General features: G+C 34.1%; 2 protein-coding genes across 7 annotated transcripts; one reads left to right on the forward strand and one right to left on the reverse strand.

Moving 5' to 3' along the window:
- The first annotated feature begins 636 nt into the window (after window positions 1-636).
- Window positions 637-9,100, forward strand: LOC113722179 (la-related protein 6B). 4 transcript variants are annotated; one of them, XM_072083628.1, is made up of 11 exons: window positions 637-1,605; window positions 3,746-3,827; window positions 5,296-5,390; window positions 5,529-5,600; window positions 5,725-5,804; window positions 5,888-5,981; window positions 7,197-7,244; window positions 7,428-7,493; window positions 8,176-8,319; window positions 8,400-8,676; window positions 8,830-9,100. In XM_072083628.1, the coding sequence occupies exons 1-10, from the start codon at window positions 922-924 to the stop codon at window positions 8,673-8,675; spliced, it is 1,641 nt and encodes a 546-aa protein (XP_071939729.1). In that variant the 5' UTR covers window positions 637-921; the 3' UTR covers window position 8,676; window positions 8,830-9,100. The 4 variants fall into 4 exon arrangements, with proteins under 4 accessions (XP_071939729.1, XP_071939730.1, XP_071939731.1 ...); XM_072083629.1 differs by having other exon boundaries at window positions 773-1,605; window positions 8,191-8,319; window positions 8,400-9,100; XM_072083630.1 differs by lacking the exons at window positions 7,197-7,244; window positions 8,830-9,100 and having other exon boundaries at window positions 773-1,605; window positions 8,400-8,736.
- A 3,318-nt stretch (window positions 9,101-12,418) lies between these two features.
- LOC113735213 (probable uridine nucleosidase 2) lies at window positions 12,419-17,679 on the reverse strand. Of its 3 annotated transcripts, XM_027262208.2 has the most exons (9): window positions 17,369-17,679; window positions 17,142-17,257; window positions 16,692-16,751; window positions 15,683-15,868; window positions 15,500-15,604; window positions 15,310-15,406; window positions 14,911-15,018; window positions 14,701-14,836; window positions 12,419-12,844 (listed from the first exon to the last, which is right to left on the reverse strand). In XM_027262208.2, the coding sequence occupies exons 1-9, from the start codon at window positions 17,415-17,417 to the stop codon at window positions 12,736-12,738; spliced, it is 966 nt and encodes a 321-aa protein (XP_027118009.2). In that variant the 5' UTR covers window positions 17,418-17,679; the 3' UTR covers window positions 12,419-12,735. The 3 variants fall into 3 exon arrangements, with proteins under 3 accessions (XP_027118009.2, XP_071939733.1, XP_071939735.1); XM_072083632.1 differs by lacking the exon at window positions 17,369-17,679 and having other exon boundaries at window positions 15,683-15,864; window positions 16,262-16,751; window positions 17,142-17,229; XM_072083634.1 differs by lacking the exons at window positions 17,142-17,257; window positions 17,369-17,679 and adding an exon at window positions 16,262-16,568 and having other exon boundaries at window positions 15,683-15,864; window positions 16,692-17,128.
- Between the last annotated feature and the right edge of the window lie 4,633 nt (window positions 17,680-22,312).

Here is a 22,312-nt window from a genome sequence, read left to right on the forward strand (position 1 = left end):
GATCAAATCACATACAACATGAAAAAAAAAATATATCACTCTATATTTTTTACTCAATACAAGATCCAAATTGCTCTTTTTAATTACATATCCATTGTTAAACGTGATCAATAACAAATAATCGAAAGAATTTGCAACTGAAACATTATGGAGGGCGAACTTTAACGTCATAAATATCATTGTCAAAAAATAAGGTTAGGTGCAGAGATTTTTATGATATTAAAGTTCGCTTTTTTTGTAATGCTTTGGTTGCAGGTTTTTTTTTAAATTATTTGTTATTAATCATATTTGACAATGATTTTGTAACCGAAAAAATAATTTGAATCTTATATTAAGAAAAAAATATATAAAATGATATACTATTATTTTGATGTTACGTGTGATTTAATCCCTAATGATAAACAATAAATTTTAGTATTTAGATTAACTAAATAATCCCTAAACTTTTTTTTTTAACCTACGCATCATTCGTCCATCATCCTGCCCTGCTACGGAGTATAGTTTCCGTTTGACTTAATTCATATGACTTTTTTTTTTCTCCCCAAAACTCACTACTTATTCCTGGTGTGGCCCCGGCCTCAGGTCCAGAGTAGCAAGTAGTATAAAAAAGTTTCAAAGTAGCGAAACAGAAAATACGGGTCTGAAGAGAAGAGAGCGACAATTCCTCTCCGCTCTCAGGTCTCCGCTTTCTGGCCCTCCCAACTCCTAACACTTTGTATCCGTCGGTCTCCGTCCTCCCTCGGCCGCCTGCCTCCCCGACTAGCTGCCCTGCCCGGAGGACACCTCCCTTCTTCTTCATCTTCTTCTTCCCATTGCCACCGGAGGAAAAAAGGCACGCAATTTTCATTGCAATCTATATCTCAATCAGCAGCAATACTGAGATCATTTCAGAACCAGGAAAAATAAGAACAGAGTAATTGTATGATGGACGCTTCGGCAGCTGCTTCGACATCGTCGTCATCATCAGCTGGAGCTGATTATCTTCCCGAAACCCTAAGCCGGTCCTATTCATCCTCTCTCCTCGATCACGACCGTCCACTCCATCGCTTCAAATCTTCTTCCTTATCCTCATCTCCCTCCGATCCATGCCTCTATAAATCCGCCTCCTTGAGTAAGCTCAACGCCCGCGCTCCCGAATTCGTTCCTCGCATCTCGATTTCGTCCGCCGCTGCGTCTCCTTCGTCTTCGCCGTCTCTCTTGTCGCCCTCTGTATCTTCCCCCTCCTTGTCTTCCTTGTCGTCTTCCTGCGGGAACTTGCTGTCCTTGGTTCAGTCTGAGCAGCAGAGCGATCTCGCCGCTACTTTCGTCGTTCCCCGCCCTCCTGGAGTTCCCTCCTTGGTACATGTGTTTAATTCCAATGGGGCTTCGTCTTCGGCCTCCTCCAGAGCTGTCTTTCAGCTGACGTCGTCCTCGCTCGACACCAATTTGGCCTCCGCCTTGGGGTACCCTTCGCAGCTCCAATTGTACGGTGTTGCTGCTCCTGGACTTGGAGGCTTTCTCAATCAACAGCAGGACCTTTCTGTCTTGGCCCACTCTAGTTCCGATGCTTTTGATCCCTCCAAAATTGGCCTATCTGAAGAGATTGCTCTCAAAATTATCAATCAGGCAACCTCTTCATCTCTAAAAAAATGTCATCTTTGCATTTTTGTCTTATTGATTGATGTTGTTATTCAGTTATGCGTGGTAGTGTGTTTTTTTTTTTTTTTTTTTAATGAATTACGTTTTTATTGCTAGTTTTTATTTCCTCTGGTGATTATACTTATTACGTTTTTATTGCTAGTTTTTATTTCCTCTGGCGATTATACTTATTACGTTTTTATTACTAGTTTTTATTTTTGGCTGGTGATTATACGTATTCTTTAGCTTTCTTATTTTGCCAACTAGGATGCATTATATAATGAAAATATGACCAGCGCATAATATGTAAACGGGACGTGTATTTGGATCTATTCCCGTATTTTCATCTAATAATTTAGTCACTGTACAGAGTGATTTTATGAATCTTCCCTGAGTCATGCTTGAATTAGGAAATAGATATCAAACCTGCTTATTAGTTACTTTATTTTAGAATTGTATGGCATATGCACCTACTTGGTGCTGTTTGAGAGGCAAAAAGTGGTACTGTGTGGTATAGAGAGCTGAGTGTCTTTAAGATATGGGAATTATCGGTAAGTAATAATTAGGTAGGCTAGATACACTAATGAAAGGGCAGCTTTTGTTTCCATTTAATTTTTCGTGACAGTGTCCACGTCCTGTCTAAGTACTATTTTGCTGGAAAGGTGTTATCCGGCATTGCATTATAATTTGATTTTGAATTTTCTTGATTGCCTTTCAGTTAATCTCAAAATTTCTTTTTAAGTATTAGCTTTGCTGCAAAAACAGCGTATGTACATATACACTAAATTAAGTGTTTTGAGTACATGAAAAATCATGGTATTCTTGTTTGAAGGATTCAAAAAATTTGTTATATTGCATTAGGTGGACATCCTCTGATGATTTCTATTGAAAATCATGTATGTATGGAACGCTTATATCGTTAGGCTCGTAGAAGTTGAGCTTAATACTGAAATAATTGATTTAGAATGGGATTTAGTAAAGTTCTCTTGCCATTTAGATCTTATTCTTAAAACCTTTGTTACGTTGCATATCTCCTACTATTCAGAGCCATTAGCCATTACTCTTATTCCCAAATCTTTGTTGGCTCTACCTCCTTACACTGGAAGATGTTTAAGAAACATTATTTCCAGCTGCAACTCAAGCTGATGGCAGAACACTGAGCTCAAAGCTGCAACCATCATATAAACTGCCGACTCACTTATCGAAAAACAAATGTCAACACAAATTCCAAGTTACTATTGACACAAAAAGCTGTATTCTACAAGAGAACAACCCCTTCCACAGCCTCCACATGCTTAAATTTAAATTAAAAACCTGTGATTTCTGGAGAGAAGGGGATATGTCGTTTAGGAGTGGAGAAAAAATAAGAGAGCTTTCCAAGAGAAAATCTGGACCCACTTTTAGCGAAACAACTATGGGCAGTAAAAGTTTGGAATGCTGATGGCAAACTGTTTGGTGGCACAATGCAGTTCAGAATTGGTTTGCATTGGAGGAGAATTCGTAAAGAGAGCTCCCTGATAAGGTTGCAAGATTAGGAATGGTAGGATTTCAGTCGAAGGGAGGAAGGCAAGAAGGCACAATAATCGTGGTTGGGAAGTATGAGGTTATATTTTCTTTCTTTTAGAGTGGATGGGGGTCCAGAGAAAGGATACTGCTAAACCATTTGAGGATCTAAACCAACCTGTCAAAAGTTCATCACTTATCAGGCTTCTGGTCAGTCAAGATACCTTAGTTTTCAGTTTGTGGTGATAATGTCTAATACTTCCAGAATTGGGTCATTGAAAAAATATTAGATCATAAACGGGTATGCTGATATGTTAATGTGATAAGGATTCTTTTTCCATATCTTTTTAATCCCTGTAGAACATGCTAAAGCACTGGAAGCTATTACATATGGAAATGGGTAAAGAACACATAAATGGGAAGACAAGCTGTTTTCTAACGAATAATTACAATTACCCATGTATTGGTGTCAATTTATGGGGCATGTTAGGCAATTTCCTTTGTATGTCCATTGTGGCCCATATTTAACTTCCATATGAGTGTGTTATCTATTTTCTGAAGCTTTTGGCGATATAATCTTTGTCTCCACCATATAATGCCTAGTCATAAATATTTGTCTTTGCAGGTGGAGTTTTATTTCAGTGATATAAATCTGGCCACTACTGGTTTTTTGTATAAAATTATGGTTAAAGATCCTGAAGGATTTGGTAAGATTATCCATATTTTTATTCTTATTTCACTTTTGATTCATGCTCGTTCAAGTGTTTTGTATGGAGCTCTAATTTGGATAAACTTTCACTTTTGGTGTGACCCACTTGCTTTTTATGCTGCCTATTGGGAAGTTTTGCCTAATGTGTGGTTCTATTTTATTTTGAGATAATTGCTGGCACATCTACACATCACATCACTGTCTGGCAACTTTTAGAACCTTTGCTTTCTTTGGTTCAAAGAGGCTTTTTATAATTCTAGTTTCCTTTTTACGGCTTCATAACATCTTAACTGGGTACTTTGGTCGATAGCAATGTTTTTGTTCCAACATAGATAGACAAATTTTAGTGAACTGATATTTAGTGTATTCTGGTGATTCTTCTCTGAAACATTTACGGAAGGAATAATAATTAGGTAAAAACTGATAAATGTGCTGCCTTTGACCATGCGGTCAAGATTGGGTCACACCACCATCTATTGGTTTCAAGCAGGAATAGATTGTTATGTTGGTTGATGTGGTGTCAGTCATCACTGCATGGTCTATGGGCGACAGTGTAGAATTGGTCTACCAAAGGTTTTCTAAGGTAATGTGTTTGTGTACTGAATATATCATCAGTTTATGGAGGCGCAGACTGTATGGATGCCAATTGTCTAGAATCTTTAATTTAAAATGTTTAAACCGAGGATATGTTTCTTAAATTTGGTCTTTAATTGGTGATTTTTGAAGTTACCCGTTAGTGAGGTCATGCCATTTAGAGGTCTTTGTACAGAACGGGTACTGGATCCTGGCCACATTTTCTAGCAGTACTTAAATCAGCTTGTCATTAGATAATGGTATTTTTTGTCAAAATCAGATCCAGGCCAGAGGAGTTGCTATAAGCTACACTTAACTTTTGTTTATAGCTGTACTTGAAGTGAGAAACTGTAGAAAAAGAAGAAAGATAAGATATAGCAAGCATAACCCTAAACAAGAAAGAATGAAGTCATGATCGGTGCAATTGGCTTGTTTTCCTTTTCTGTGGTGTGTGTGTGTGTGAGAGAGAGAGAGAGAGAGAGGGAGTGTCTCTGTGTGTGTGTATAAGTGAGAGACCTGCTTTGATAGCATGTAGAAAAGATGAGAGAGAAAATTTATGAAGCATAACCCTAATAAGGGGTCAAGGTCTCTGTTTATGTAAAGTGATGTCACGAGGAGCTAGGAACAGTCCCAATGTGGGATAATAAGCAAATTATCCAATTGGACAAAAACTAATAATGGTTTAATAGGAAAACAAGAGTTCCTTAATTACTTACATATCAGTTTCTAAGATTGTTGAAGATACCTTATTCAAATTTAGGATTATTTTTTGTCTTTTATACATTTCCTCCATGCATGGAAGCTGGGTTTTGGCTTAGTTGCTGTTTCTGCTGTTATATTTGAAATTAAATTACCCATAACCTTCTGAATGATTAAGCCTTCATATTGTGTAGTACCAATATCTGTCATTGCATCGATAAAGAAGATCAAAACTCTCACTAAAAGTCAATCTCAGCTTGCCAGTGTCCTTAAGGGCTCATCAAAGCTTGTAAGTCTTCTGTACTCTGGCTATGGAGATTACACTGTGTTTGGGGTTCCTTCTTTCTTTGTTGTCCAGCTATAGTTGCGTTTCCATTGATTTCCTGTTGTGCTTGTTGATTTTATATGCATTTTCAACATGCTCTAGGTTGTTAGTGAGGATGGAAAAAAGGTCAGACGCCTGCATCCGCTGACTGAATTAGACATGGAAGATGTGCAAGTAGGTTTTCTCTTATCCTGTTCTAGTTGTCTTTGGGCATCAATTATGTATAGGTCATATTTTCTTGAACTAGTAACGGGCCATAAATTTTTTGCTTGCTCTTTAAATGCTTGGTAATCTGTAGTCCAGGATAATCATTGCTGAAAATCTGCCGGAGGACCACTGTCACCAGAATTTGCTGAAGATTTTCTCAGCAGTGGGAAGGTACTTGTTTTGCTCATCTCCACCAGAGCATACAGTTCTTTTAAAAAACGGTTTCCAATCTTCTCTTATTTCTCTTGTTCCAGTGTAAAGTCCATTCGAAGTTGTCAGCCTAGTGGACCAACAGTAACATCTACATCTAGAGCTGCGAAAGGAGATCCTGTGAACTTCAGTAACAAGGTATAGCCTCTGTAGTTTGTTTCCACGTGCTGCTTTCAATGTCATTTACCTTCCTGTGGTGATAATTTCATCCACTTTCTCTTGCACTGTGCATTTTTTACTTGTGGCATATTGCATATGAATGGAGCCTTTGGACTTCTCGACTTCTTAAGTCTTCACTATTTCATGGAAGAAGAATGCTTAGCTCATATTGGCCTTTTCCTGTTTGCGCTGATGTTCCTCCTTGGTCCTAGTTGTGGCCTTTTTTTTTTGTCTAAAATTTATTGTCGATAAAGGTATCAGAAGTTTAAGATGCAGTTGATACTTCATCTTGCATTTGGGCAGGGATAAGAATTTTGTGTCTTTTGAATCCAATCATGATTAATGACTGAAGTGTCCTGAAGATGGAAGAGTTTAGGAGTCTATGTATGTGGAACCATTTCCAGTATTTTGTTAGTGTCCTCGTCAAATTTCATGCATGTATCCTTTTAAAACTGTTTTTCTTCTTTTTCCTTGTGGTAATTGTGTCAGAGCTAGCATTTTGGTGTTTCTACTTGCATAAATCTTAAGGGGAGAGTTGAAAAAATGTGGTTTTAAAAGAAGAAAGAGATCTGAGGCAGGGAATCTAGCTGCTCACCTTTTCTTGTTTTGCTTTTGTGTCTTTAAAAATCAGTTACAGTCAGATTTTTCCCAAACTTCTTAAGTTTATAAACCGCACCTATGCTTGTAGCCACTGTAAAATGGTAAACTTTGCATTGTAGGAAAGTAGAATTGTATTGAGATGCTTCATCGCGATGGGGGAGAAACATGGAGGAGGGCTTTTTTTCTTTTTTGCTTTCCCTGCTACCTTGGGTACATCTTGATGCAAAGATAACAATGAGGAAAACAGAGAGGGTCCTTTTAACTGATTTTATTTTAGATTGGCATCGTGCTTACAGAAGTGACTGTTTTGTTGCAAGAGTAGGCAACAAGATGAATAATATGGCATTCATAGTTTTCAAAATCTTTTCTTGTATATTTCAAAAGAAGATAGACAGCATTTTTATGTTGTAATATGTGGAACTGACAAAGCTGTAAAGACTGAAATAACTTATTGAATTTTGGCCAATTGTCCAGCTGTTATTGGATGCATGGATTTTATGTTGTTTGCCATCAATGCGCAGCTACTTATGTATCTTTGACATTCATTATAAGACTCAAATGCCTCTAGTCCTAACTAATACTTTTGGTTTGCAGTTGCATGCATTTGTGGAATATGAATCAGTAGAACTTGCTGAGAAAGCGGTATACATTTGCTTTCCTTGTCGTCTTTTTTTTTTAAATTTTTTTCTTGGCTTGCAGAGGAGGCTCTATATCCTCATAGCTTGTACAGGACTATTAGTCGTCTTTCCCCCTGTCTTTTCTCTCTTATATTTTGTTTCTTGCTGGTTCTTTTATGGGAAATCAACTCTGAAATCTTCTTTACAGGTTTTGGAGCTAAATGAGGGTAACTGGAGGAATGGTCTCAAAGTGCGGTTACTGCTTAAACGCTCAGTATGTTGCTCACTTTTATATTGATCTGTGCAGTTATGTTACATGGGAATTAAGATGACAGAGCAAAAGGTTTCATGTACTACTATTAGACTGTCTTCTCTGTGGCTGACCAAAATTTTCAGTTTGACCTGTTTTGATTCTGCTGTTTCTATGGCCAACTAAACTTTCATGGTTATATAGTAAATTGTTTGAAACATTTTAAAAAGCCTTCGCCCTCCCATTCAAATGGGCTTATATTAGAGAAGCAGCTTTGTTCAGCTTCACAGAGTCTTGTGTTGGAGACAAGGTCAACTGAATTTTGCAAGACATAATTGGTAACGATTGAAACTAAACTTTTCTTTTTTCTTTTCAATTTCAAGCATTTTTTTTTCCTTCCTTTTATAATCAAATTTCAAGTTAAAGATTATTTGTTAAGATTCTAAAAGCTGAGATGAATCATTGTTGCAAATATTCACATGTGACAGACAGTTCTAATCAGAATGTATTTGGTCCCCTTAGCTTAATTTCTTGTAAAGATTATCTTCTTATCATTGCATCCTCCTCAAGCACCACATATAGCAGCAATAATTCCACATGCAGCCAATACAAAACTCTGGAGGTTTTTTCATGATTGTTCTCTCTCAACAAGTGAAACATACTCTGCTTATTCTTGGATCTACCGATTTTTGCATGTTGAACTTAGCCCAAAGCTGCTCAGGCACGTGATAAAAAAGCTGGTCACGAGGGCGAGTACAGCTTCAAGGACGAAGATGGATTTGGACCAGAGCACATACAGCAACATGAGAAATGTTTGGATGATTTTGTGCAACCACCAAATGAGCCTATGGTAAGTGAATTTTTGGACTCTCTGCATTTGCTTTGACATCAGCAATATTGATCATGTGATTTTACGTCCCTCTCTTGCAGTGGGAGGAACATGGCAACAACAAGGAAGGTGGACTGAGAAAAAGCAGAAGTCGTGAGTTTCGCGAAGTTAATGAAAATCGTGGTTGGGGAAAGGGACGTGGACGCCCTGCATATAATTCCAACAATCGTGGAAATCATCCAGGGGTAACTTCAAATGTTCCCTTGAATATTGAGCAGCCAACTGCGGCTAAGCAGCCTCCAGTGCCACGGATGCCAGATGGAACAAAGGGGTTCTCCATGGGTCGTGGAAAGCCAGTTGCTGTCAGAATTGCTTGAGGTAATTTGCATTCTAAGCTCACGGAAACTGGCGGTTCTTTTGCCCCAGCCCCACCCCCCACCCCCCACACCCCCCCCCCCCTGCGGCGATTGTGTGCAAGGTAGGAGTTGCATAGGTCCTGGTTTCTGCGGTCCTGACGGCTTATATCTACAGACTCCTACTCTTGTAAGGAAGTTGAGTTGACACAAGGTCAGTCTGGGAGTTATAGTTCATCTCTTTTTCGGCAGCATTCGTAGGAAGAAAGGAGCAGATGCGGTTTTCTTGGTCGCTGCCTTTTTCTTTCTTTCTTTCCTTTTTTTTTTTTCCTTTTTCTTTCTCCTCGAGGATAATTCAGTGTAAAAATGAAAACAAAAAAAAAACCTTGGGGATTACCCTATACCCTAAAAGCAGAAAGGTGAATAGATAAGTATTCTGTAGTTTAATAGATCTCCCTCTCTCCCCCACATGCGTTGTGGTAAATGTCTATTTCTAATAGCTATTAAAGATTGGAGAAAAAAGGGTCGTTTGATTAATAGATGAGGCCTGAGTGTTAAGGATGAAAACTATGCAAGATAAAAAAGCAAACAAGCAACCTATACAAGTCGAACATGGGAGATGATGTGATCATTCATGATCATGCTAACCCAACAATGATGGAAAATGCTTTAGTAATGATAGTTATGGTAGCGAAATATTTTTACCTAATATAACATGTTGTTGTATTTTTAGCGATAATTTAATTTCTTGTTGAATCTATCCATTTAAATAGAATAACACCTAAAAATATGGAAGTAAATTTTCCATCTAAAATAGTAAGTTAATCTTAATAGATTAGTAATTTTTATACAAGTAAATTGAAATAGAAATTAAACTTACTTTTTAAATAAATAAACTACTACTTTATATTTCAAACTTATTTTTTAGAGAGTAAGTTTAGTTCAAGTAAGAGTAAGTTTTTATACATAAATATTAATGATTAAAACTTACTAATTTTTGGAACACATGTACAATTTTACATTAAAAACTTATCTCAAACTAGTATTAGGAAGTTTATTTGAAATAATGATAAGATGTTTTATTAATGATTAAAATTATATAATAATTTAAATTTTTTTTGTATTTATATATTTTAAAATACTATGAAAAGTAGTTTCACTTTTCAGATAACCTTGTAAAATATGTAATAAAATTTTGTCATATTATAAGTTTTTAATCATTTTTAATTTTTGAAAAGTTTGAAAATTTGGATAACAATAACAACAAATCTTCCTAGTTATATATGGAATGTCACTTGTTTATAGATCACAATTTTTATAATTTAACACCTATGAATATAATAAGATGATAAAGTTTTAATAAATTTACATCTGGGATACAAGAATTAATAAGAGTTAAAGCCTAAAAAAATGAGAAATAATATAACAATAAAAATAACAAAATTAGTATAACAGTTAATATAAGAAAATCAGTATGATCTGGACTTTTTTTTCTTGGGAGATTGTTCATAAAAATAAGATCCAACAATTAAATGAAAATCACTTGCACATATGATCTATTGTATAATTTAAATTAAATTCAGTTCATGTATAAAACGGTCCAAACATAATTAGCGCACTATGAGATACATATGAGGGATATTTTACCATATTTGTATCTAATTGTAAGCACAAATTTTGTTGCCGAAAATAAAAGATATGAAAACTTGCACAAATATCAAATTTATTAAATCAAATAATAAGAGAGTTACAATCTCTAAAAATTCTTTTTTCTTTTGATAATTACAATTTCTAAAAATTCTTGAATCAAAGAAATTGATCCCCTAATTCTTCTCTTCAAAAGCACTCCTAATTAAAGCATAATAAAATCAAGTTTTTTTTTAACTTTTTAATGTAGTAGTTATGTTTACTAGAAAATTAGTAAAACCATTCTTATAATGCATTGCTTCTCCTAAAAGTACTAATATTTTGTGAATAAATTGAAATAATTTTGTAAAAGATTTTATGCATTTTCACTAATATAATCAAGAGAATTTTGCACCTTTAAAATATAAATAGAAAGAAAGGAAAATGGTATGAGTATAAAGGTGACCAAATGCAATATATATCACATCATGTGTTTAGATACGATTTGTTAAGTAATCAGTAATTTAGTCCTGGTCAATATATGATGCATATTGATTTCTTATAAATAAAAATATAATTTAGCAATTATGCACTAACAGAATTCGTAGTTTGAATGCAATCAATTAAGCACCTATTTCCTTTTTTTAAGTAGCTATTATTTATTTCATTACTTAGGCTATATATTTACATGTAAAATAACAATAATAGCATGCCAATCCTCGGACCAATAGAACTTCAATTATTGTTAACTAAACTAATTTTACATTGATAAAAATTAGTCTAGAAAATGAAATGTTAATGGCAACAATAAGTAAAAAAAAAAATAGCAATCTTTTAATTTTGGGAAAATAAAAATAAATTCCCAAAATATTTCACTTTTATTTTTTTTAAAAAAATCTCAACTTGTTAATTAAATTCAAAATGATTTTATTATAAAAAATATTCTTCCTCAAATTAACATCAATGATTAGACATGAGATACAAATATGGAAAAAAAAGAGATAAAAATATGGTAAAATATCTCTTATACATATATCATGGATATTGGAGACTTTTGGCAAAAAAAATTTTTGTTGTTAAAATAATATGGTATTGTAGTGTGCTAATTATTTTAGGATCATTTTGTACATGAACTAAATTTAATTTAAATTATACAATAGATTATATAAGCTTGTGATTTTTGTTTAGTGGTTGGATCTTATATTCATAAACAATCTCCAGAGAAAAAAATTTTCAGATTATACTAATTTTGTTATCCTAATTTTGTTATTTTTATTTTTGTATTAATTGTTACACTATTTCTCTCATTTTGTTAGGTCTATATTAATACAAGTTTAATTCTTATTATTTCTTGTGTCCCAGACAATAAATATATTAAAACTTTATCATCTTATTATATTAATAGGTTTTAAATTATAGAAATTACATAGATAAGTGATATTCCTTATATAACTAGGAAGATGTGTTGTTATTATTATCCAAACTTTTAAACTTTTCAAAAATTATTCAAAATTATAATACGACAAAATTTTATTATTTTATAAGGTTATGTGAAAGGTCAAAATATTTTTCATAGCATTTTAAAATATATAAATACAAAAATTTTTAAATTATACATATAATCATGTATTATACAAGTATATTACGAGTACTTACTAACTAAGGTACTAAGTTTTAATCATTAATAAAATATTTTATTGTTATTTCAAATAAACTTCCTGTGCGTTTGTTAGCAAAATAGTACATTTGTGCTATAAATTAGTAAGTTTTGGTCATTAACCAAATTTACTATGTTATAAGTAAGAACTACTATTTATGTATAAAAACTTACTATTACTTGAACTAAACTTACTCTCACAAAAGTATGTTTGGGATATAAAATAGTAATTTATCTCTTTAAAAAGTAAATTTCATATTTATTCCAATTTATTTTTTGAGACACAAAAGTTACTAATTATAACGGTTAACTTACTATTTTAGATAAAAAACTTACTTCCTTATTTTTAGGCATTATCTTATTTAGGTGGTTAGGTCCAACAGGAAATCAAATGATCGCTAAAAGTATAATAACCTATTATATCAGGTAAAAACTGTTTAGTTACCATAACGATAGTCACTACGGCATTTTCCAACAATAATAATGCGAACAACTAAATATGATCAGATTCATAAAATAGGTCAAAGTTTTCAAGAAGAAGTGACATTGGTTTAAATGAAAGAAAAATCTGCTTCTCCTCTGTATTGATCGGAGACATAAGAACTGGGGAAATTCCGATGATTTGCAACTAATACGTTAACAATAATCTCTGGCGTGCCCTACAAGGCCGCTTCCTTTTGATCCAATCACATGGTTTATCTTGAAGAAGCACTAAGAGCATCAATTACCAGCAGGAAGACACTTCTTCTTCCCATTTGGTAGGGAAAGAGAACAGGAACAATTAAAATCAGTGTAGATGGATCAAGAATTAGTCAGCCGTTCCATGACCAGGTTGACAACTGCAGGAGCATCAACAGTGACTGCCACCTTGACTGAGGGTTTATCTGACCATTCTGTAACTTCACCAAACCTGTTTCATCACAAAGTGGTAGAGCTAATGCTATCAATGAGATATTCAAAAGAAGCTAGATAAGACATTGTCCATTATAGGATGAGCAATCACACAGTTGCTCCTAAGGAGACAGTGGTACTAATTTTAATAATGAAACTATTATGGAAGAGCAATCATGATCGCTCCAGATGGTATTTTGGATGCATGCCATAAATCTAGTATAAATGGTATTTTCCTAGTAGTAGTTTAGAATGAAAGTATGGAAGAGCAATGAAGATCATCGCAGATGGTTGTTTTGGATGTACCTCTTTAATCTAATGCTAGAAATGGTTCTTTTGATAACCTGAGCTAATGTTCAATCTTTAGAAAGTTGCTACTTCCAGTGCATGTTCAATCTAAAGCTATAATGACTTGCTCATAAAATAAAAGAAATGAAAATTTGTGAGACAGATTGAAACACATTCCCATGATTGATCACTACAAGTGGTTAGCTTGCAAAGTTTCCTGTTGTAAGTTCCATGTGCAAACAGATCACTCAAAACCATATTGAGCTAATCTTTAAATGATATAGCCAACATAAAATACTTATCAGCATATTTTGAAAACTCAACCAACAGGCATCAAACGCACACAAACAACTCATGATGCAGCTCCTCTCCATCATAAAATACTTAGCCTTCAGGAGATTTTCTCAGACAAATTGAGGCAAAAAACATGGGATGCTTAGACCCTATTCAAGTTTCACCACATCCGCATTTATGCTAAAGTATAGAACCATAGTGAATATCGAATACAGAGCATGCTGTCTCAATTCCAGTGTTTGAGAAAATGTTCATGCAATGAGCCGATGCCTAAAGCATATAGTCGGATGAATGCATTTCAATGTTTATGAGTATGCACAGATCATTAAGGTGACTTATAATGCAGCAAGGGTAAAAGGTTAAACAGAATAATATCCTTAATTTCCGGAGTTGAAAAGGATAAATCTTCAGCTTCCCTTTCTTGAAAAATTGACACTTCTACCCCTAAATGCTTCAAACACTATTGCTCCCATGACTGACAGTTGCATATATTTCCAATAATTATTCTTCCAATTAGTTGTCCACAAAATATTTTAGTTATTTTTGTGTAATTAACTAGATAATGTTTATTTTTCCAAATTACATCCAATTTCAGAATTGAGGAGGATATTCCTTACTTCTAACATCTTGCGGTTGAATTAACCTTTAAAAGTATTGCTGGTAATGGAATTTTCTTCCACCTGCAACTGTTCCTGAAGGTTATGTGCATTTTGCACACGACGTAATTCTGTTTATACATTGTGTAACTTACTTTCAACAATATATAATTTTAGAACAAAATTTTATGGGTCCCACACATATTGTTAAAAACGAGGTACAAGATGAGATCTGTACCGTACAATTTTTTTTGGCCAAACCTTGGCCGTGAACTGCTCAGGGACAGTCTGTCTGATGACCGTCCCTACCCCAGATCCTACTGTTAAGATGGGCCAAGCACATTTCTGACTCCTGAATCGATCCAAAGGCAAGTTTTGTTTCTGTTCAAAATTCTTTTCATTATTCCCGATTCCACTTTCGGTAAACAGTTCACAGTTGTCTTAGACATGTTTCTGGAAAACTTTGCTCCTTCATGTTAATTACTTGGGTGGATCTAGCAATATTCCCAGAAACTCACATATCTTCCAAAAGGCAACAAAGTAGATATGTAGCAACGGTTTATAACCTAATTTTGTATGTGTACCTCTGTCATTGTCATAAGGTTACATAAATAAATAAGATTGCCAAAGGAAAATTTCAAATGAATCAGAGTACTCAGTATCTCAAGGAAATGATATATTGAAGTACATTTTTTACCTTTTCTGTTTGTTATAAAATAGAGTTAGACCCCGTGTAATGCCAGTAGTCTGTAAACGGACCACACCTTCTGTGTAGGTGATTAGTGAAGGAGTGACAGCAGCTAGAAGGGCAGTTGGGTCATGAAGGTAAACACCTGCATCATATCCAAATATTGAGTGTAATAGCTGAAAGAACAGGAGAGTATCATCTCTTTATTTCCAACCAAACCTTTGGTGCTGTAAGCATCATGATGATATGAATAGTACACATCCAAGATCTTGCACAAGTATTGAGCATACTTTCCATTGGACTCTGCCAACTTATCTCGATCAGCATCTACAAAGGGGAAAAAGAAAAAAAAAGAGCAAAGTCCCAGTGATGCAACTGTAGAAGGTAATGTCTTGTTACAAGATAATCAACAAATTTTCTTCAGCTGTAATAGTTGTATGCCTTATGCCATGTTTCCAAATGAAAAGAACATATGTCCTATGATGCAACTCAAACTGATCTACGACTCTGACTTGTCCCAAAAGAGCAGAGGGAATAACCTGGATATCCAGTGCAGCACAACCTGCCTAACAAACTCCCCAAAATTAATTCCGCAAGACAGAAAACAGAAAAGAATACCAGTGAAAAAAACTTGATGCGTGACATTGATTCCAACAGCCAGGACATCAGCTCCACTGGTAAAAACAACATCCGCTGCATCTGGATCTCCAAAAATCTAGTTCCCCAAGAAAATGTGAGAAACATTTCAACCAAAATCAAGGTGTGGGTTGCATATACAAAACAGGACATATGAACTGTAGCAACTCACGTTTGCTTCAGCTGCTGGATTGACGTTCCCATTTACTGCAAAAGCGCGGCCAAGAACAACAATCTGTTGTATGTTTTTGACAAAATGGGGATCTGATTGGATAGCCTGTATCAAAAATCATTCTACTTAAAAACTTTCCATTGAAATGTTGAGCAATTCATCTGATACATTGAGCAAACAGACCAAAGCAATATTCGTAAGAGGCCCCAACGCAACCACAGTGACCTTGCCAGGATAACAACTCGCTTGTTGGATGAGAAAATCAGCAGCGGACAGTTCAATTGGCTTTCCTTTTGGTGGAGGAAAATTTTGATTTCCAAGCCCATCCGTACCATGTACAAAATCAGCTATTCGGAGTTTTGTCCCTTTCTTCAAATGAAAGAAAATGAATTTGTTGAATATGCAACAAAAAAAACTCAATTTGATACTTATGCTTGTCGTATCATGAATGCCTAACATTGATTAAAGCTCTTCTGAGGCTCAAAACTGTAATCAGACGTGGCAGATAAATGATCTTTTGCATGAAAATTTTCTACAGTGGCCTGGAAAGGAGAGAACATAAGCCAGAGAATCTAGACTTTCTGCCATTGTCTGTTACAGTTTAGACAGCATACAGACAAAAATTTTACTTGCATTGACTTCCCACAAAACCCTACTCAAAAAGGAGAGGAAAAAAGAGTTCAGATACCCAGGTTTGAAGAGTTATTCAAGTTTATTTGGAGGACCCGCTTATGGAGTTGAAAAGTTGTATCGAAAACTCACACCTATCTGAGTCGATGGGAGACCTTAATCGTTGAACTGATTGTGGGAAACGTGCCATTCCCATAAGCTTTGAAAAAACTTGATTGTTGGGTTGACAGGAATGACCAATCTCCAGAGGTTTCCCCAGGAAGCAGGAGCAATGAAAGCCAAAAGGGAGACAACAACACACACAAAAAAAAAAAAAAACATTTTGCAGCAAATTATCTGAAACATGAACCAAAATTGCAATTTGATTTACGGTTCATTGGCTTTTGTACCTAGCAAGGAGGAAAATTATGCTCTTCTTTGATAATCCCTTGACAAGAATCTAATTGAATGTTAATTCAGTTGAGCACGCAGAAGTTTACAGAAGATAAGCACGCCTCAATTAAGCTCTGAGAGCTTGCATGTCAAGCCTCAGTTAAGCTGGAAGAGATGTAGCAATACATACAGTGATTGTGACATGGGATCCTTCAGCAACTGGAATATCCGTCCTTCCCGCAATCTCTAACTGAATCATGACATGAACTAAAACGTGAATTTTGCCAGAAATGATAGTCACAATGAACTCTGCCTGCCACCGCCTCCCCCCAGCCCTTCTTCCCTCACCCCACAAAAGAATACATGAAGAAAAAGAAAAAAAAAAGTGAAAACACAAACGGGAAAAAGACATTCTTTTATCAGGAAAAACGAATCATATGATCCAAAAGCAAGGTGAAACAACCTATTAAATGTCAAAAATGAGATTCTTGAACCAGGTTGATGTAAATTAGAAATCAAGTGATAAAGCTTCCATACTCCAGCGACAATTAAGCATACTTAGAGCTTATGAGAGCTAAGAAAAAAAAAAAGATGTTTGACGTGAAAACAGAGAAGGGATGAGATGGGGTACTGTAATTACCAAATGTAAAGCATTTCTGGTGGCAAGAGTGGTATAAACGTTGCCGTAGATGGTGGTGAGTCCAATGACCTCCACTTCCGGTGATTGCAGCGCCAAAAATATTGCCATGGCATCATCTGACAATCAAATTAATTCAATTCAAGAAAAACAAGATTCAAAGTCCAGCATACTAGTGGCAGAAGAAACAAGGACTCCTAGTCCTATCTGTGACGGTGAAAATTTATTACCAATCCCAGGATCAGTATCTATGATGATCTTCTTGGGTTCTTCTAGCATGGTGGGCTGTACTCAGGTGATGAAAATTTCCGGATTCTTTAGTTGGACTAGATGATGAAGAAGAAATGCGCTTGGTAGAACTGCCTGCGATTGATTACTTATTGGTTGACTTGCTGATTAGGTATTGGTTTATGCACATTAGTATATGACTCCATGATGATTATGGGATGCTTTTGTTCCGAGGAAATTGCAACTTTAGATCCTTAAAATTGGGGAGTTTTACTCCAACTACCCGACTCGCGAGCTAACGAGCTTAATATTTTGAGTTCAAGTTCAAGCTCGACTTTAACTCAACCAACTTGAGCTCGAATCGAGCTGCTCGATTCGTTTACACACTTCAAGAAGTGCATTTCTAAGTACCGGTATGGTATGTAACATTCTTTAACCATTTGCCTTTTTAGGATTTATAGATCCAAAATAGCTGGACAAATAACTCTACATTTTATATAGGGTTAAATGCACTGAATCTTCCTCAACTTTGCCCCTAGTTGCAGTTTATGATCTTTTTAACTCAGTTAAAAAAAAATAACAAGACTATCCTTAAATAAAAAAAATTAACTCAAATTTAATATTTTAAAACTTTTTTAAGCTTTAAATACAAATTGATGCAACCTAAACTAAAATATTAGGCCTATTATGGGAGCATTTACAATTGCTCAATATATTTTCAGATCAAAACAACATAATAGAAAAGTTTTAGGTCAATGTATAAATCAATCTTTGATTTGTTTAATTGTTTCCTGTTGGATGTTGCAGCCTGTCATCTTTTCTCCTCTTTCGTCCTTGGCAGCTATACCATAGACTACAGTGCACGTCTCTTTTTGTCTTGTGACTGCAATTCTTTAGTACTCTGCACCTTGTTCCTCCCCCTATTGGATTTTTTTTTTTGGTCGAAACGTTAGCTTTCCCCCTATTGGATGTTTGTCGCCTTTTTGACATGATTTGTTGCTCTATTCATAGTACTTCTGATGCTGACTGGCTTATCCACATCTTCAAACCGTAGCGGAAACCTTTATGGTAGGAACCTGCCTATGGTAGGAATGCCGGCAGAGAGCGACACGTGTCGGGGGCAAAATGGTCCAAACGGAGACGTTAAATTGTTGGAAAGCGCGTGCATAGGGAATCAAGTAGAAGCGTGTACGGATGGAAGCAAACAGCAGACTGACTTCCGTACTGTGTTATTGCAAGTCTTTCCTTTGTACCAAATATTTGGTGACCCCACTTCTTCCCCATAGCGTCTGAAGTAAGCTTCAACTTTGGCTTTCCATTATTGAAGTTCGGCTTCCACTATGGACCCAAATACCGGATGACACAATGTAACTACATTCATTTTATATTCATTTTTACATTACATATGCATGTCATTCTTTTTAGTGGTTGCACCTTATATTCGTGAACTATCTGCAGAAAAAAAATAAAATTTTAGACTATACTAAATTTGTTATACCAAATATGTTATTCTTATTATTGTATTATTTGTTACACCACTTTTCTCATTTTGTTAGGTCTACATTAATGCAAGTTTAATTCTTATTATGTCTCGTGTATCAGAAAATACATATTATCTTATTGACGTTGATACGTCCAATAGGTAATCAAATTGATGCTAAAATTTTAGAATGAATAAGTTGCTTTTGCATAACGGTTGTAAAGGTTTCTTGAGACTTTATGAATTATTCTTCTTGCGTTTGCAAAAACAATTGCAGAAGATTTTTTGTAGTGGAAACGGAGTTAAAACTTGCTATAAGTTACTTTCCTGTATTTCAATTTTATCCTAAAGGGTAATTTGCTGTTCAACCCAATTTTATTCCAATTTTATCCAACTAGTAAATTAACTTATGAAAAATAGTGAAGTGGATAATTTATGGAGGCAAGCCGTAAATAGTGGGTGGTTAACTGTAAAACACCTTTATGTTTATTTTATTTTGATAAATAAATTTGTTTTTGAGAAAATGGGTACTCTTTCCTTATAATGCAGGAAAGCCATAAACATCGACTGTTTTATTAGAAAACGGGCTTATTTTCTTTTTTTTTCGAAAAGAAAATTTGTTTTTGGAAAAATGAGTGTTAAAATAAATTTTCTTTTAATCCGATCAATAAATTTTATCTAGACATCCATACAAAAATTTATTTATCGGATAAAATAAAAATAAACCTGTTTTTGAATACAACACTAGCTCTTTATGGCTTTCCGCCATTATAAGAATAGAGTACACATTTTTCCATAAAAAAAATTTATGGATAAAATAAAATTCTGCATAAACTCATTTTCCAATAAAACAATAACTCTTTATGACTTTCCTCCATTATAAGAACACAGTACCCGTTTTTCTCATAAAAATTTTATTTATCGGATCAAATAAAAATAAACCCGTTTTTCAATAAAACACTAGCTCTTTATGACTTTTTTCCATTATAAGAACAGCGTACCCATTTTTCTATAAATAAAACATTTTATTTATCGGCTAAACTAAAAATAAACACATTTTTCTATAAAATACTAGCTCTTCCTGACTTTCCTCCATTATAAGAATAGAGTACCCATTTTTGCATACAAAAATTTTATTTATCGGATAAAATAAAAATAGATCCTTTTTGAATAAAACACTAGCTCTTTATGACATTCCTCCATTATAAGAACAGAGTACCCATTTTTCATAAACTAATTTATTTATTTGATAAAATAAAAATAAATCTATTTTTCAAAATAAGCACCAGCTACTTATAGCTTTCCTCCATAAATTATCTATTTTCTTAAGTTAATTTATTAGTTGGATATAATCAGAAAAAAAATTAGGTTCAACAGAAAATTACCCTTTACGATAAGATTGAAATACAGGAAAGTAACCTATAGCAAGTTTTAACTCCATTTCCAATACAAAAAATCTTCTGAAATTCTTTTTGCAAACGCAACACACCTAATTCATAAAGTCTCAAGAAACCTTTACAACCGTTATGCAAAAGCAACTTATTCATTCTAAATTTTTACCATCAATTTGATTATCTGTTACACGTATCCACCTGAATAGGATATTATGTATTTTCTGGGACACGAGACATAATAACAATTACACTTGTATTAATGTAGACCCAACAAAATGAGAGAAATAGCGTAACAATTAATACACTAATAAGAATAACAGAGTTGGTATAACAAAATTAGTATAGTCCAGAATTTTTTTTTTCTGCAGATAGTTCATGAATATGAGATTGAACCACTAAAAAAAAAGACATCTATATCTATCTATATCTATATAAATTTGAGAAAGAATTTTTAGCAACAAGCCTTCACACGTCTTCCCACTACCAATTCTATTTTTCTAGCATTTCACATTTAATTTAATTTATAAAATATATTTCTCTTTACTTCCACATCTACTCTTCACATTTGAAATTGTTAGTTACTTTTTAAAATCATTTCATTTCAAATTGTTGGTTAATGTGCATGTTATCTTATTTGTACTTCAACCTATCACGTTTTCAATTACCTTGCGTTATTTATGATTATACTCCAATTAAAACTTCTATAAGACCATAACAAGAGATAACAAATATGACATCCTTTCATGCTTTCTTATTAATTTAAATAAGTAAGATTATTTACACTATATTTTTGTTATTCACACTTCAATAATCATTTTAATCATATAGTTTTCATTAATTAGACTATATGATAAAACAAATGGTGGAATTACAAATAATAAAAAATGGAGTGCAAATAACATTTTTCTAAGTAAGAAGTGCCTTCCATACCTTTCTAATTTAAATAAGTAAGAAGTGGCTCCACTTATATAGGAATTTGGTTTGAAATTTATTAGTGGGAAGGTAAATAAAGAGAAAACATTACCAAACTTAGTAAAAGTAAAAAAGTAAATAATAATATTTTATCTTTTAACTTAGTAATCCTAAGTAAAATAGCAAAATTATACAGAAAACAAAAGGAAATAATGTCGTGGATTTAAAAATTCAAGAATGGTACCATTCATGAAATCTAAATTATGAAATCACTAAATAAAAAAAAAGTACTACTGGCCTTTTAACGTGGAAATTTTTTTTTTGATAAATATGATAATAACAACACCAATTCTACCAAAAATTTTAAAAAAAGTAACATTATAGTTTAAGAAAAAAATATAGAACATTCGACCCTAAAATACTACTTAATTTGTATATATCTAACCCAAATTTGACCCTGATTAGATTTGAATAAGAATGTAAAACCCAAACGCTAAGGATAACTTTTGGTATCATTAATTATTTTATGTATTCTTATTACCGTCTTCATATGTAAGTATGTATTTGCTATGTTAAATAAAAGTTATCTTTAATTAGTTGGCAATATCTAGGCAGACAATTGAAATTATATGAATACAATAGTCTTTCAAAACAATTGACTATTGTATTCATATAATAGGCAATATTCGAACCTGTGCTTTTACCTTGCAGCCGCGGATAACATGTTAACGTTGCATCTCCACGCGCGATTCCACGGCTTAACGTTTCCGTTTGCAATCCATCCACCTGCAACACGTGTCGGCCTCTGGAGGCCTTCCTACCATAGACACGGTCAACGGGTTCCTACCATAAAGGTATCCAACCGTAGCCGTTCATTGCTGGCCTTAATGATGATTCTCGCAAGTTTCTTTCCTTTCCAGATGTCCCACAGGATAGGTACTGTGAGTGCAATGTGGTCCATCCCTTGCTGTCTGCGTTTTGCTTCAATGACCAATTTCTTGAAGTTGCCGGATAATTCTTGTGGCGGTCCATTTTTTTTTTTTTAAATAACTTTATAATTTATGCGTTTGAAAAATGTATTTTTTATTAAAAGATAAGTGAAAAAATGAATTTTTTGATTAATTTTGAGTGAAATTGAAAAAAATGAGTTTTTTGCAAAA

Source organism: Coffea arabica, chromosome 3e (genome assembly GCF_036785885.1).
Source record: "Coffea arabica cultivar ET-39 chromosome 3e, Coffea Arabica ET-39 HiFi, whole genome shotgun sequence".
NCBI classification, from domain to species: Eukaryota; Viridiplantae; Streptophyta; class Magnoliopsida; order Gentianales; family Rubiaceae; genus Coffea; species Coffea arabica.